The 16,413-nt window shown below is 41.4% G+C and overlaps 1 protein-coding gene across 4 annotated transcripts; it reads left to right on the forward strand.

Moving 5' to 3' along the window:
• Positions 1 to 1,435: 1,435 nt before the first annotated feature.
• LOC102223072 (zinc finger protein 646-like) lies at positions 1,436 to 15,500 on the forward strand. Of its 4 annotated transcripts, none has more exons than XM_023349424.1 (7): positions 1,436 to 1,686; positions 4,281 to 4,549; positions 6,158 to 6,404; positions 8,265 to 8,354; positions 10,325 to 10,513; positions 10,584 to 10,766; positions 14,081 to 15,500. In XM_023349424.1, exons 1-7 carry the CDS (start codon positions 1,447 to 1,449, stop codon positions 14,243 to 14,245), a joined length of 1,383 nt encoding a protein of 460 aa, XP_023205192.1. In that variant the 5' UTR covers positions 1,436 to 1,446; the 3' UTR covers positions 14,246 to 15,500. The 4 variants fall into 4 exon arrangements, with proteins under 4 accessions (XP_023205192.1, XP_023205194.1, XP_023205195.1 ...); XM_023349426.1 differs by having other exon boundaries at positions 1,437 to 1,686; positions 10,584 to 10,718; XM_023349425.1 differs by having other exon boundaries at positions 1,438 to 1,686; positions 10,587 to 10,766.
• Positions 15,501 to 16,413: the final 913 nt, after the last annotated feature.

The following is a 16,413-nucleotide window of genomic DNA, read 5'->3' on the forward strand; positions in this document are numbered from 1 at the left end:
TTTCCTTCCAGAGCAGCTTTTCAACCCATGTTGACAGGACAACATGGGTTTCACTGGGAATAATCACTCTGCAGCATCTTCACAACAGCTTTGGCTTTTGTTCTGGTGTAACGCCTCACATTTTGGACCAGAACCTGTTCCCCTCCTGGACACTGAACATATAGTTGTTTGAGCACATAAACTCGGTACCTTCAAGCATCGGTAAATTGCTCCCCAGGATGAACCAGATCTCTGCAGCTCTGTAATTATCTTCCTGATATCTTGGTTGATTGCATTACCTTCCCATGCTGTCACACTAGGAACCAGTGTGCTCCAGATTTGGCCTTAGCACACATCCACAGGGGAACCTGCAGTTAACTCAAATGTGTCAGTTAACCTATCAGAAGTTCCCCAAGCCATGATGACATCATGATCTGGGGTTTCCTTCATTGTTTGAAGAGATAGTAATCATACTGGATGTAAACTTTTGATTTTGTACATGTCTGGTTTCAGCTTTTCACTGAAAACACAAAACAATGGAATAATTGCAGTAAACACTAATGCTTCCTTTTCTGATTTAAACTGACCAACTGTTTCTTCCCATCTCAGGTTTTCAGAGAGCATGTTGTCAAACGGAGCAGGATAGAAACTAAATGCAGTTTCTGCTCACTTGTCTCAGATGACCTGAAAGGTCTGCGTGATTCATATCTGACCAGTAATCCTCTCTCCCATTCAGTGCTTTAAAGACCATCTAAAACATTTGAATACTTTACCACAATATCCAAACAGCCCTCAGAGAAACTGTGAAGTATTTCTTTCCAGTATGTTAGACTGTTGTAAGAATGATCCTGTCCAGGAGTGATGTTGAGAAACTAGTCCATGCATTAAATTCATAGGCTATGGGAACTGATGTGCATCAGTGTTCACAGAAGTTAAAATCTCTAAAATCAATTTTCATACTATTCCAAATGTTAGCTTGTTTAAATAAAAAAGACATTTTACATCTTTCTGAATGACACTCTCAATCAATTGCTCTTCTTTCTGTGACTACTGCTTTCATCTGACAAATTACCTCAAAAGTAAGGCAAGAAAGAAGTTTAGTTTGAAGAAACTTATGAAAGTTTAGAAGATTTCATGATGTTGAAGAATTACAGTTTACTGATTGTTTAACATTTTTTTAAAAATATGTAAGATTATTTATATTTTAGTATAGTTAGAAATTAAATTCATCATTTACTTGCTGCACAAAGTCTCACATTAAAACAAACACTGGACTACTAACAAAGCTTTTGAGAAGAACATATTTAGATGAATAATTCAAGAATGTTTTGTGTAAAAAATGAAGCATGAATAACGTTATTACATGTCCAGTCATTTATCGGCCTCGAGTTTTCTGGCTGAGTTGTGATCCTCCAATCCTGTAGATGGCAGTAAAATTTGAAATATTTCGATGTGTCCGCCGCCAAAATGCTCATTTCACAGAAGAAATATTTTGCTTTTCGGAAGAAGAGCCCAACAAAGCGGCCCTGTTTCTTTTCAGCAAGAAAAGTAAAAAAATCTTCCAAACCGACGATGTACGCCAGGACAAACACAGGCAGCACACATGGAGATTTTCAGGACAGAAATGGAGTGAACTACGTTTCGTCGACAGAGTCCTTCGGCCACTGCTCTCAATTGTTCTGGAAAAAGGACCCGAACGATTCCGGAGTAAGAAAGCCAGTTGTTCCCACCACCATTAGCTAGCGAACCCCAGCCACAAACATACAGCTCACTCTGTTCGCCAACTAGTGACTGAAGCATTTGTTATCACACCTCCTTAGGTTTCTGGAATGCAGTCTGCGCTGCATTTGGCTATTCGTTGGTGCAACTGTACATGTAATGCTAGAGCCTTGTGAGCATCCGGCTAACCTAGCAACCGTCATGCTGAGCGCCTCCTGGCCTAGTTTGACCATTAGCTGCGCTCAGCTAACAAGCAGGCTAGCCGTTTTCTCCACTCTTTTACAATCTGTGTGATGGATATGTATGAGCAGCCCGAAGCGCGGCGCCGTAGCTGTGCTGTGAAAGATAAAAAAAATGGCGATAGCATTGACATAACGCATCACAAGCACTCTTAGCATAGTTGAAGCTAATTTCGGATGCAGGTTTCCCATAGTATAAAGATGTACCGTTAACTGTGTACAGCAAGGCAGTATGGTCCCTTGGTTAAGTCCTGTGTTGAAGTGCATTTTAACAGCTCAGTTGTCAGACTGTGAGGTTTCTGCTGAACGCTGAGCTCTGGAATATTGTTAGCGCAGAGTAAACACGACCAAGCTGCTCGGCAGGAAACGTTAGCGGAAGACGACCCGCGGAGAATGCTTCAAAGCCCCCTTTGTGATGCCAGACTGTGGTTCATTCATGACCGGAGTCTGCCCACAGAAAGCAGGGGCACGCTGAGACCCAGGGCCGGCCCTAGGTTCTGTTGAGGCGGGAGCAGTATTTCATTTGGGGATCCTCTTCTAATTAAGCCACCACTGCACATGATGGTTATTAGGCTTCTGCATTTACCGCAGCTTGGTCTACAGTTCACTAGTAATCCACCAATGAGTCCCTAAAACGGATATTTCACATTTGTTGAAGTGGAGTTCTGCTCATCAGAGAAATGTTTATCATATCTCAAAACAAATACATCTGAAATTTTCTTCTGGAAGTTGTAATTTATGAACCTTTAAATCACATTTATATTGGATAACAGTTTGATGTGTATTTGTGCTGTAGAATGATATCAGTCTGATTTGATCTGCGCTGTGTACCGGACTGCAGAGCAGAACCAGTTCAGTGTGTCTATGCAGAGTAGCTCTAGAAGCGAAAAGCAACAACAAAGCATATTAATATATGTTACACTGTGAACATCTGGCGCTCCACCCAACCTGTGTGGTGCTCAGCAGCCTGCTGACGGTGTGTAGGGCCACACATCCACAACTGAATTATGACATTTTATCAGTTTTAATGTTGGCGAAGTTACAAGCTGTCACTTTGGTAGGTCTGTTAATTGCTTTCTGTCTTGCGTTCAGCTGCACATCGATGTTACCTTCCTGCTTATCATTGACGTAATTTAATACAACATATAGAGGTTAGATAGCAGCACACTTCATCAGATAATCTAAAATCCATCTGAGTGTTGGACAGAGGCGTCTGTACAGATAAAAGCCAACTACGTTTTTACAGTATGTCTCCCTGTAGGTTCAGTTGAACCTCCCTAACTAATACAGAAGTGCACTATGTTGTTTTATGCATTTTTGTTCTACAAGATCCATTCAAAAATAGATAACAGGAGCATCTGTAAAAAAAAGACTCTGATTAATGTTAGATTACTAAATCATTCATTCATACTCTGTGTGTGTGAGAGAGATGGCTGTGGGAGTTGCTATGGTGTAGGTAAGCAGGATTTCAATGTCTTTTATAACAAATTCATCACAGTTCTGCATATTTAAACTTCCAGTCAGAAACTCGCTTCTTTATCTGTCCATTGGTTCACACTGTGTGTGTGTGTGTGTGTGTAGAAAGAGCTGCTTTACCACCGCTTTAAAATAACAGGCGCTGGGAAATGTATCAAATGAATCTTTATCTGTCCAGGTTTGTGAACGTTCCAGGTTTTGCCCTGATTGGCTGTCAGGAATTGTTTGCGTCGTCGTGGCAGCTTGCACCTTTAGCATGTCTGCTGCTGAGGACGGGAAAAACATTTTCAGTGAATGTTTTTCTCTTTATTTGGTGAACGGTTTGAATTTCTCAGGAGGTTTTGTGGTCACAGAGCACTCAGGCAGGTTAACCCTGCTGCAGCGCTCAGATCAGAGACTGCCTGGCTTCAGGGCAGTGCAGCAGGAGGAAGCTGGATTTGAACCCACATCTTTTAGACTGCCAGACCTCTGCTGCTCCCTTTGTGCCCCAGTTAACCTGCATCTTTTCTCTTTTCCCTGACCTTCAACGCCAGTTTTAAAAAAGGGAAAAAATACTTAATTGATTTTAGTTTTTTGGGAAGTTGCTGCAACTGAAATGAAGTATGTTTTGGTTTCTATTCATATTATTTGTCTTGGTATTTTACTGCCAATTATATATATATATATATATATATATATATATTGTAATTATTATTTGATCAAACTTAAATTTATTTCTTGTTTTATCATTTCTCTATCTACGATGTTGTAACTATCGTGAATCAGTCGGGTCAGCTGAGGTTGTTGCAAATGTGCTGTCAAGAAAACTTTGACTAGACTCCATGTTGTTTTGAGTCTAACACCTCTGCTGTTTGTTTTCTTCTACAGCCAAGTTCCACCATCAGTTGGTGTGACCAGCTGCCTCCGTCCTCTGCGGCCCTTTCTAGCTCCAGTCTCTCCTCAGCGTCACTTTCTAGCTCCAGCCTCTCCATGGAGTCCCGAGTACCCGCTCCTCCGCCCCCGCCGCCTAGTACGACGGCGTCGGACGACATGGAGTCAGACGAGAGGCCGTACGTCTGCGACCTGTGTAACTGCGCCTACAAACACGCCAGCTCTCTTCTCAACCACAAACTCACCCACAAGACTGGAGACTTCAAGTGAGAACTCTCTCTCAGTATCAAGATGTTAATATCTGTATTGATCCCCATATTGAAAAGAATCTAGATTATCGGTGACAAAGTGATCCATAAGGTCAGATTACATTTAGGATTCCTAATTGCACTTTCTGAAACATTTGAAAGAAATTTGTTGCAGTTTATTTTACATTTGACTGACGTAGTCAACCCGTTGTTTTTGTCAGTTTATTTCTTATTTATTTCCATTGGCTGTTCTACTTCTAATTACACCGGCTGAACAAATGAAAGCTGTTTTTCCATGTTTGACCAAGACCCTGAAGCTGTTGGTGTGTTTCAGTGAGCTGTAGCGGTGCAGAGTTATCATACATTTCTAATTTAGTACATTTATGGCTACATTCACACTGCAACCTGAAGTGACCTACATTTTGTGTTGCTCTTATGTGACCTGAATCTTATCTTTTCTCGACAGTCTGGACAACACAGGTCGGATTTTTAGGCTGCTGGGATATGGGACCCTGAGTCTGATACAGTTCTGATCTTTTCCAATGTGACCTGTGTCTGTACGGCCAGGTCGCATTCATCCGGCCTGAACGTCATTGATACTCAACACACGTCACTATCCTGTGTCCTGAAAAACAACAACTTATTATGATGGACCATAATAAGGATGAAGTCGTTGATGTGTTTTAAAATCACGATGCGCTCCACCACCATTAGCATCCATGTTCACTACCACAAACACTGAGCATGCTTGCTACGTGTAACGTTACTGCGCCCTCTGCTGTGCTTGCAGAACACTTTCAGGTTGATTGCTGTTTACTTACGAGTTGCACATATTTGGAAATGTGAACGACCATGCAAAGAAATGTGGATTTCACAGAAAATCAGAATAGAGCACAAAGCCTGCAGTGTGAATGTAGCCTATATGTGTGTTTGAAAAAATAAGATAAGATAAGATTTATTTGTCATTGTCATCAACAGATTACAATGAGATTGAGATTTGCTCGACTCGAGTTAAGATGCAGGTTATGTGTATATCCGTAATATACCAAGATAAAGAAATGAATAGTACAAAAGGAGAAATAAACTTAGACATCAGAAGATGGTTGCAGCGCCTGGAGGTGTCGCAACAGAATTTACATTTATAACAAAGTGGTGTCAAGAGCAGAAGTTCTTATGCCTTTGAATTTAGTGCCATGATTGCCATCGGGTAAAAACTGTTTTTTAGGCGATTTGTCCTGGTTTTTATTGCTCTGTATCTCTTGCCTGATGGCAGCAGCTGGAAGAGACCATGGTCAGGGTGTGAAGAGTCATTTAAAATGTCCAAAACTTTCTTGTGGAGCCTGGAAGTGTAAATCTGTTCCATAGTGGGGAGGGGGCAGTTTATGGTTCTCTCTGCTGCCCTAACAACCCTCTGGAGCGCCTTCTTGTCCGCAGATGTGCTACTGCCGTACCAGACAAATAAACGTTTTAAGCCAATTCAACTGTTGTTCGTTATCAGATTGGTATCGGTATCGGCCGATACTAAACATCAGACATCGGTATTGGAAGTGAAGAAAGTGGATCTGTTCACCTCTGTCCACATGCTGAGTTTTGTTTTGCTCTGACATGTTGTCGGTTTCTCCTCAGATGCGACTTCTGCAGCAAGCCCTACACCAACTACATGTCGCTACGCAACCACATGCGAATCCACGGTCAGAAACGCTACATGTGTGACCTCTGTGGGAAGGCGTTCCGCCTGGCGCGGTACCTACGGAATCACCAGAGGATACACGACGACGGGCCCAACCGCTTCGACTGTCCGTCCTGCTGCAAAAGCTACCGCACCATGCTGGAGCTGGCCCAGCATCGCTGCAGCGCCGCTGCCTCCAACCAGGTACGCCATTGGGCCGCTGCGCTGCTGCGGGCCGGGGGTTGAGCAACGGTGCTGAGCGGAGAATCAGTTGAAAACATGCTAGTGCAGGAAGACCTGCTGTGATCTAACTGCTGTCAGTCAGCTGTTTCCCCTATTTATTCATTCACTGAAATACCTTTTGAAAATTATTACAAGATTAATTCATTCTTTAAGAAACTGTGTGTAGAGGAGGATTTTCTCTCTTTCATTTACAAACATGGACTTTGGAAATCACATGGAGTTCATTTTGTTAGGAATTACCATCAGCCTTTTCTTAAAAAAAACTTCTACTTTCACTCAGTAATGAATTGGAAATCCAAAATGTTTCTCAAGAATGTAATGTTTCTGCTTTTTAAGATCAACAAGTCTGGAAAAAAGCTTCCAGATTGTTTCTCTGCATAAAGATCTGAAGATTTGGCTGCGTAGAATTCTCTGTCATTTTAAGATCCTGGTTGAGAATGTAAATATGAAATGATGAAACCAAAAGATTTCTGAAGTTAACTGAATTAATTAATTGCAGAGAAAAAAAATGACCTAATTGCAAATCAAAAACTGAACATAAGACTTTTTCTCCAAATTCCAGACTAGAGTAAATCAGTGTAGAAGTTGAAGTCATAGCCTGGTTTAGCATGTGATGCCCTCTGGGATTCTCTCACTGTGAAGGAAAGATTTGTAAACTAGGGTGATTTGAGTCAAAGTCCCTTTAGCAGCCTACTATAGGAGCATCTCAGTGAGAAAATAGTTAAGTTACTCTATTTTGGTGATCTGGCTCAGGCACTGAAACATATATTATTTAGATTGATTCCGCTCAGTGATTTGTGGTCAGTAAAAATGTTGTAATAATGTACTTTGCTGTCTGCAAGAATGCCAGGCGAAAAGATAAGAAATATAAAAGTAACAGAAATATTCCAAAATGTTATCTACAAGCACAAATAAGAGAAAAATAATTACACCAAATATAAATAAAATGTAAGCAGATTGTTGGGTGTTCAAATGTAAAACTGTACTGGTTCACACTTTCTGTTTCTAGCTTGCATAAAATGAGATTCAATTTTGATTTTGTCAAAGAATGAGACGATTACATCAGAGCAATAAAAGAGATTTTTAATACGTAATGTTGGTTTGATTCGAATGTTGTGGGTGCAGCATGGTGAGAGAGGTAGAAGATCTTTAAGTGGTTGCTATGGCTACAAAAACACTGTATTGAATTTCAGTCCAATTCATTTGCCCATGCTCATTTTATGGCTTATTTAATTATGGGAAGACTGCTGACCTGTTAGTTGTCCAGCAGACAGACACCGTCCACCAGAAGAGTAGCCACTAAAGGTAAAAGGTTCCAGTAACATTAATGGAAAATTTAGTGAAAGGAAGAAAATTGTGGACAATTCTTGGAGAGGATGAAATCGAGCAGGCTCCCTGTAATGGATCCATGTGATACGGAGTCCAATGAAAACGTTTGTGATCTTACTTAGATCCTCATTTTTGATGAGAAAAGCAACAGTAGGAAAGCCTGCCTGTATGGATGTTGATGTATCTGATTGCCAGAAACACATGTAGCAGTAGGATTCTCTTTTTACATGTGTGTATGGACATAACATGGTGTGTTTCTCCTGGACTCTGTGCCTCCCAGCTGTAGTTCCAGCAGCCTCCTGCTGCCGGCCCACTGACTGAGTTAGAGCAGGCTCAGTTCAGGGACAGCTTTAAAACTCACTGACAGACTGGACAACAGCTCAGCAGATCTTCTGCACAAGTGTAGTAATCCAAACTTCTGTGTGTGTGTTTTTGTTTGTTTGTTTGTGTGTGTGTGTGTGTGTGTGCGCGTGTGTGGGGTTGGTTCATAAGAACCGGTTCAACTGCCCGTCCTGCTTTAAGAGCTACAGAACCATGCTGGACCTGGCCCAGCACCGCTGCAGCGCCGCGGCCAAAAACCAGGTTGGTGTGAGCGTGACTGAGCATGTGTGAGAGGTTAGAGGTCAGAGGTCAGCGGATAGACTTGGAGCTGTGAGGGAAGGCCAACGTTTACTGGAGTTCAACAAACATTTTATTCTCCGTGTGATGGAACTCTGTCTTTCCTGCTCTGATGGCTTTATGCCTCTTTCACTTTAAGCCAGGGATGCTAAGCTTAGAACAAAGCTACCTGAGACCCACACAGGCAGGACCAGCAGGATGTGATGTCAATCTCACACATGATGTTTATCTAAGCTGCTGTTTTGGAAGTGAAAATAAAACTGCATATTAAATAAAAGATCCATAAACATTTAGACTTTTCTTTCTCAGCTGATGTTTTGGTGCTGTACAAAAATGAAGAAACCCCGTGCAAAAAAAATCAGTTCTCTGATTTCACTCTTTATAGTTATATGTTTGAGTAAAATGAACATTGTTCTTTTATTCTATGAACTACTGACAACATGTCTCTGGAATTCCAAGCAAAAACGTTGCATTTATTTGCAGAAAATGAGAAACGGTCAAAATAACGACAAAAGATGCAAAGCTTTCAGACCTCAAATAATGCAAAGAAAACAATTTAGAAACAACAACACTAATGTTTGAACTCAGGAAGAGTTCAGGATAAATATTTGGTGGGATAACCAGGACTGTATAAAGCATTCTGTGCATTTTCAGGTCAAGATGTTTGTAAATAAGAACATCATGTTTTCCATTAGTATAATCTCAGACCAAATAATAAACAACCTTAATCTGATAACATTTATTTAGTGAAAAGTAATCCACATAAAGACATAGTCATTAGCTAGTCATCCCTAACTGTCCGAATTATCATACAGCTGAAAAATATTTTTTTAATGTTGTATTGTTTTACTTAAAACAAAGTTTAGACTTGTGTAAAACAGAAATAACGCTGAAACTTAAACAGCTGGAGGTGTGATGAGAATCTGTCCGTCCAGGAGCAGGACGGCTGGGAGGCTGGAAGATCCACAGTGCTGCCATCAAACAATTAATTAATTAAAACATAATTAAATTTTGATTAATTAATCAGCTTTGATTCATTTAGAATTGATTACTACGTCGATTAATCATTAACTGGAAGATACAGACTCAAAAAAAAAACGGCATTTGCTGAAAAAACAACAGTCAGAGCAGATTCTTCCTTTGCTACAGATGATCAGTCGCTCACTAAAGGAATGTGATTCAATTTTAGGCAATAAAATGTTTATGTTCTGATTTAATTCCTTTTCTTTTGATCTGTTTCTAGTATTATATAAAATGATCTTAAGTGATTAAATAGAAAATGTGCAGAAAGCACCCATTGTTATCGGATTAATCATCAGAATAATCGCTTAGTAGAATAATCAATAGCTGCAGCCACTAGATCACGCATAAACTGGAGGAGTGAGCTTCATAATGTCAGCCTCCATCCTAACCTCATCAGTGTGGCAGGAATGACCATTCTAGGCAGTTTCTATGGTTACAGAAAATAGAAATGAAGGTGACCTTAGAGCAGGGGTGGCCAGCTTTGGGCTGGGAGGGTCAAAGGTCACCAGGCTGTCTTAATGACTGCATCACTAGCAGGGCCGAGCAGAACCTGAAACCAAAGCTTCCCAACTCTCAACCCCATTGCGGTTTTTGTTAAAGCCTGAGGTTTAACTGCAGAGTTAGTAAGTGTCTGTGTGTGTGGCGCTGTTTGTGTGTGTGTGCATTTTGACAACACCATCTCATATCAGTGGGTTAAGGTAATCAGGGCCCTGCCAGGAGACCAGTCTGATATGCAGGAGGGAAAGAAACGGGAGAGTAAAAGAATCTGAGTGACAGAACAATCACCTTCATCATTCACTTCCCCTGAACTCTCACTGTGATCTGCCTGCATGAACTCTGTGCTGGCTGGGAGCGACGGAGGTATATAAAAGTTCTGCTCTCTTCTGTTTCTTTGCTGGTCTTCAATCCAGACTGGCAGTCGCCGCTCCAATTTCTCTGCCACTCCGCGCCGCCAGCAGCATCAGAACAACAGCACTAACTCCATGATGCAGCCGCCGCACGGAGCACACAGCCAGCAGGAGGCGCTCCCATCCCACTGCGTGGCAGCCATGTCCCAGGGCGGGCCGGGGGCCAGCCAGCCGGTGGCGGATCCTCACCAGGTAGGGGACGGCCAGACCGTCTGCAGGTTCCTGAGCAGGACCCCCGCTGAGATGTTGCTGTGTGTCCCAGCAGGGCCGGCCCAGCTCCGTGTCCTCTCAGAGCAGCCAGCAGAGCATGAGGAGCTCCTCCAGCAACAAGCACGTGCCCCCCCCCAGCGCTGCCCCCTCCTCCTCCTACTCCCTGCTCCAGCCCCTGGTGCCTGAGGTAAAGGAGATGAACTCGGGATACACTAGACTGAGCGCCAACCCCATGGTAGGAGAGTCCCCACACACCTGGCCCCCGCTGGCCCCTGCTGGCCTCTGCCTTCTCCCAGTCTGCCTACTAACATTAGCGTTAGGGTGGTGGTGGTGGTGGGGAGGGGAGGGTTCCCTCTCTGTTGATGTTTACCATGAATTTACAAGCTTTACTCTGTCAAAAACTCTCATCTTCTGATTGCTGGTAACCATAGAGACACCTGCTCATCATATCCATTGCTCTCAGTCTTTAGTCCAATTCTAAATAATATTTCCCTTGAAATCTTATCAAGTTTCCATTGCACTTCTGCTCAACTGAACTCAACTTGTCTAAAGGTGTTGTTAGCCAAAGCAAGCTACAAAAGATTAGAAATAATTAGATTGGCTTTGGGATGATCTGTATATTTCAATAACTATAATCATAAATGCTTTGCTTTCTTAAAGCTGTAGCATGTAACTTTTATAGAAAATACTTTTTTACATATTTGTTGAACCTGTTGATAGTCTAATATGAGAGGGACAATCTGTGAAAAAATCAAGCTCCTCTGCCTTCCCCCGGTGCTAACTAGAAACAGCCAATCAGAGCCACGAGGCGGGTCTTAGCGCTGTCAATCACCCTTCCTGTAACGGTAAGTGGTTTCTCCAGCATTGGCACATTGAGCAGCACGTACATGAAGGTGATTGACAGCCAGTCCCATGGCAGTGGTTGGCTGTCGATCTGGCTGTGATTGGTTGTTTTAAACTGGTGCATTTCTTCAACACTGGGTGGAGGGGATCCATCTTTTCACTGATTGTGTCTCACTCATAGCATACTGTCACAACATGGTGACAGTTTGAACAAATATGTAAATATTTATATATATAGATATATATCTATATATATATATGAGGGTTTTTTTTTTCTTTAAGTTACATACTGTGGTTTAAATTCATTTCTATGGCGACCGCTTTCTTTTACTACAAACAGCGTTTGGTCTGCGTTTGTTGCTCTGGACAGTCTAACAGTATTCCTGGTTATACTGATGTGAACCGGCTGCCTGCTGCACATATAGACTCAAAACTAGTTTAAAATTTGAGGTGCTGTAAAAAAAAAACTAACTGCAAACAGAATCCATACCCCTTAAATTATTTTACTACCACAAACCTTTTGTTCTGACTTTGTGTGACAGACCAACACACACCAATGTATCCCAGTGAAGTGGAGGGAAAGTTCTACATGGTTCTAAGTTCTTTAGCAAATATTAAGTGTAAAAGTTTGGCATTCATTTGGGTTCAGCCTCATTTACCTAAAATGAAATGCAGTACAACTAACTTCCTTTATAAGTCTGAAAAATACTTTATTGATTGCAAAGGAAATGAAATGAAGCTCATATTATCTAAGGTTCTTCACAGAGTTGTAGCTGCTGATGACTGTGCAGGAAGGATCAGGAACATGTCGTCATTTTTTTGTCCTCAGAGGTTCTTTAGAGAACAACCAGCCTGATCAGGACCAAGGAACCCAGGAGACGTTTAAACCAGGGTTATATTCTAGAACATCTGAGCTCCATCAGTCCTTCATCTGGACATGGAGACATGACGTCTGTCCATCTGTGACAGTTTTAGACCTTGTTTACACTAATGGATGGATGGATGGAAAGGTGACTGAAGCGTTGACTCGAGGGCTGAATACAAATAAACATTTTGCTTTCACTCTGACTTTAACTGAAGCAAATTTTTAAAATGTTTATATATATATATATATATATATATATATATATATATATATATATATATATATATTTAAATGCTAAAAATGTTGGCGAGAGAAACTGTATCTGTAACTGCTTTCACACATTTGATTGCCTTTTGCAACTATAAAAGTGTCTCTCTCTGCCATCCTTCCCATAAGAAATCAGATGTTGTAGCTGCTACATTTAATCGGTGGTTTTTCTGCCACAGTGAAGGAACGTTTAGTGTCAGACAGCATGTCAGCTCTTCACCAGAGTCTGGACCGAGGTTCTGCGTCTGGGCTTGTAGTTTCCCCACCAGTACACACAGGGCCTGCAAAGAAAACACAGAGTGAAATTCAGCTGACACAGGGATTCTTTCTGTTGGGATATAAACCGTGTGTGTGTGTGTGTGTGTGGATCCTCTCTCTGATTCTACTAACCTGGGGCTGTACTTCTAATTCAGTCTGCTTTTCGTCCCGTCACAGCTGCCGTTACGGCCATGTTTGTTGCACATCGCAATCAGAAACATTTCACTCATACTGGAATGCTAGTCCTCTTCCTGGTTGTGCTGTTTGTAGTGAATCACTACAAACAGCTGGACTATGTGAGTTTACAGATGAGATTTTTTTTTCTAAAATTCAGTAAAAAAAAAAAAAATCTATCGTTTTTCATATCTTAATTATTAAACAAGCTTCCTCTCTGATACACACACACCCGCTCATTAGATCAGAACAGAAAATTAAATCTGTTGAAACAGTCATTAAAGTGACATTAAACACCAACAGAATCTTTAGTTTTTGTGGCATGAATGAAGTGAACAGAAAAGGAAAATTTGTCTCCAAGTTGCTGTTAAGTTGTTTTTGGATCTGAAACAATTAATTGTGACAAATCGAATATTAAAATAGTTGTCAACTAATTTAGTAATGAATTGTTTACTGGGGTGTACAGACTGTAAAAAGGCCAATTACTGAAACAACAACATATTCAGAGCAGTAATTAAACTAAAACTCTACAAGAATACATACATTCTACGTTTAAGATGAAAAAGAATGTTTGCAAATCTGTTCTACTCAGAACTCCTCAAGTGATTCAAACAAAAAAAAATCTCCTTCTATCCAATTAATAATCTGTCCAAAATGAATCACCAGATCAGTTCAGCAGGAGGAGCTGAGCTCTCCTCATACTGATACTTTGCTACAAATGATCAATTATTCACTAAAGGAATTGCAGTTTAGACAGTTTTCTGATTTATAAAAAAAAGAATTGTTTATTTATATTTCAGTGTATTTCTAATACTGTATAAAATAAATGAAAAATCTGCTCAATATTATAATTATTTTTTATCCGATTGTCAGAATAATCGATGACTAAAATAATTGCCACTTTCAGCCCGGGTCTTCTGTTTGAGCTGTCATTTTACCCAGTTTATTGATTTTCTTTTTTTAATGTTCATAATTTTCTGGGTTGTGCGTTAGATTTTCTACAGTAATGCTTCACCAAAACATTAAGTGTGCTTCATCTTTCTAAAAGCCTCTGTGCTGACACTGATGTTCTCTCCCTCGGTTTTTCTCCCTCCTCTCTCTGGCTGTCCTCCGCCTCCCTGTTGAACCTGCCTACCCTGCAGAAGCACCAGGACACTTTCTCCATGGCCCCCCAGCGCCCCCTCCCCACCATCAACCCTATAGGCCACTCTCTCCATCCGAACGGCGCTCCCTCGCTCAAGCCTCCCCCTGTGCCACGGACCATCCAGTCCATGCCCTGGGAGCAGCGCTCCCTCTACAATCAGTGAGACTCCTGACAGCCAAGCACTTCCTGTCGTCACCTCGGCCACCCAACAACACAGCCTCTTCTTCCACCCTGCCCCTTTCACATCCAGCATCCGACATCCGGGATGGAGGACTCCCGAACGGCCCGCCGCTTTCCGAACCTCTCCTTTTGGAATGCTGTGTGTGGGAATGGGGAAGGGCACTGTTGAGAACTAGTTGAGATTGATTTCTGAGTAGTTAGGTTGAAAACAATGTGTTGCCTTGATCCTCATGTATGATCTATGCCATGTACTGGATAGAAGTTAAATTGTCTCCACCCTGACTCGCCCTGTTGGTAAGAATTTATCCCCCATCCTTCTGTCCCCCATAGTTATGAAAATATCTATCCTTCCCGTTATGAATAGTGCTCCCATACCCTCGCCCTTATGTTGAATAAAATAAAAAGTTTTTTTTTTTAAATCAGGAGCCAATTGCAAATCTGGAACAAGAACCAAGTTGTTGTTAAATGTTACAAAAAATTTTTCCATTGGTCCAATATCTGTATCTTTGTTGAATGCAGTTTCTGCAAAAAGAAAAAAAGGGGAAAATGTTTCCCCCCCCCCCTCTAACCTTTGACCTGCCGGGAAGAGAGTGTTGTGTATATTGTGCATCAGAGGTGTCGCCCCTCAGCACTCGCCTGTCATGTCCAAGCACAAAGGAGCAGTGGAAGACGTCTGCACTGGGAATGACCTCTGTGTCCCGACCTGACTGTTACAGGGTTCAGCGCCGTCGGCCTGCAGCCTCTGCAGTGAGAGACGGAGGTCGGCTCCTGATCCAGACCCAGCGAGCCCTCGGCAGAACCGACCAAGACTGAGCTCAGCAACACAGCCAAACCCACTTTTCAACTTCAAAGTTAGTCTTTGTATTTATAAAAAAATAAAGTAAGAATAATTTTGTTTTAATAAAATCATGCGTGCGTCTCACTATTCCCAGGATGGAATAATAACTAGGTCTCAGTAAGCAGCCAATCACAATTGACTTGCGTTAACTTTAGAGTATTTTGTAAACTGTTGAATCTGAATAACGATTCATTCATGGATCCAGCATGTAGTTAGTTTATCTTGCTAACTTGACGGTTGTTGAAATACCCACAATTCTACTGTCATTGTCTTTCCTCTTTTTAAAGTTGTTTCTCTTTTTATTCCTGACATGTTTTCATTGTTGCTTTCTCTCTCCTTGTAAAGTGTCTTTGAGTATTTAGAAAAGTGCTATACAAATAAAAATGTTTTATTATTATCACCAAGAGGCAATGATTGAAGCCTTCTCCTGCCGCTCAGTTCTCATTGTGTCTATGGTTACCGTTTTTTTGGCAGGGATGAAGGGTGCATTAGAAATGATTATAAAATAATCGTCAGTTTTTCTTCCATCATGACCAGAGGACAGTGGGCCTGGTTGAATTCCACTGTCAGATTTGCTTTGCAAAAGGATAAAATTTGATGGTTTTTTTCTGTTGCAGTGTTGACTTTAATGAGTTCATGGGCCAAGTGAGGCGTAAGCAGAATATAAGCAACAATGTCAGAAATAGATAAAATGAACTACAGGCTAAATTCAATGCAAAAATACTTTAATGATCCCAAATGGACATGAAATGCTGTAAACCACATTAACCCAAGTTGCTTCATGGAGTTCATAGTAGGTGATCGTTGTGGGCTGAAAGGATCTCCTGTAGCAGTCAGTATTACAGCAAATTCAAAGAAGCCTCTGACTGAAGACACTTATTTTTCTTAGACAGTCTCGTGAAGAGGATGCTCAGGGTTGTCCATAATATTTTTGACTTCCTGTAAAATCCTTCTCTGCATCATCATCATCATCCCAGAATTTTTGTCAGTCGTCCCCAGAACAGAACCAGCCTGAATCAGGATGTTGAGTATTTTTAGGTCTGCGGTTCTGATGCTGCAGATCCCATAAGATGAAGGCAGACGATCAAAGCTCAGCTGCTGATGTTTAACTGGCAAAATGCAGAATTCAAGCTCAAATCCAAGGATGAAGACACTACGGTGAGTGATTTCTGAAAGACAGCAAAGTTCTAGAACAAGCAGATTATTCACCCTGGGCAGCCAAAATGTGTTTTGCCATCTCATTTTTATTAGTTCCTAATTTGAAAAGGTGTCCCTAACAAAGACATGCATAATATATCTGAAATGTGTTGCCA

The sequence above is a fragment of the Xiphophorus maculatus genome, chromosome 16 (genome assembly GCF_002775205.1).
Source record: "Xiphophorus maculatus strain JP 163 A chromosome 16, X_maculatus-5.0-male, whole genome shotgun sequence".
Lineage (NCBI taxonomy): Eukaryota > Metazoa > Chordata > Actinopteri > Cyprinodontiformes > Poeciliidae > Xiphophorus > Xiphophorus maculatus.

Bases quoted from the DNA above. Each gene is read 5' to 3' on its own strand.
- LOC102223072 (XM_023349424.1), top strand. From the start codon at position 1,447: ATGCTCATTTCACAGAAGAAATATTTTGCTTTTCGGAAGAAGAGCCCA. The intron at 4,550-6,157 runs GTGAGAACTCTC...GTTTCTCCTCAG, and splicing joins CACAAGACTGGAGACTTCAA to ATGCGACTTCTGCAGCAAGC. The intron at 6,405-8,264 runs GTACGCCATTGG...TTGGTTCATAAG, and splicing joins GCGCCGCTGCCTCCAACCAG to AACCGGTTCAACTGCCCGTC.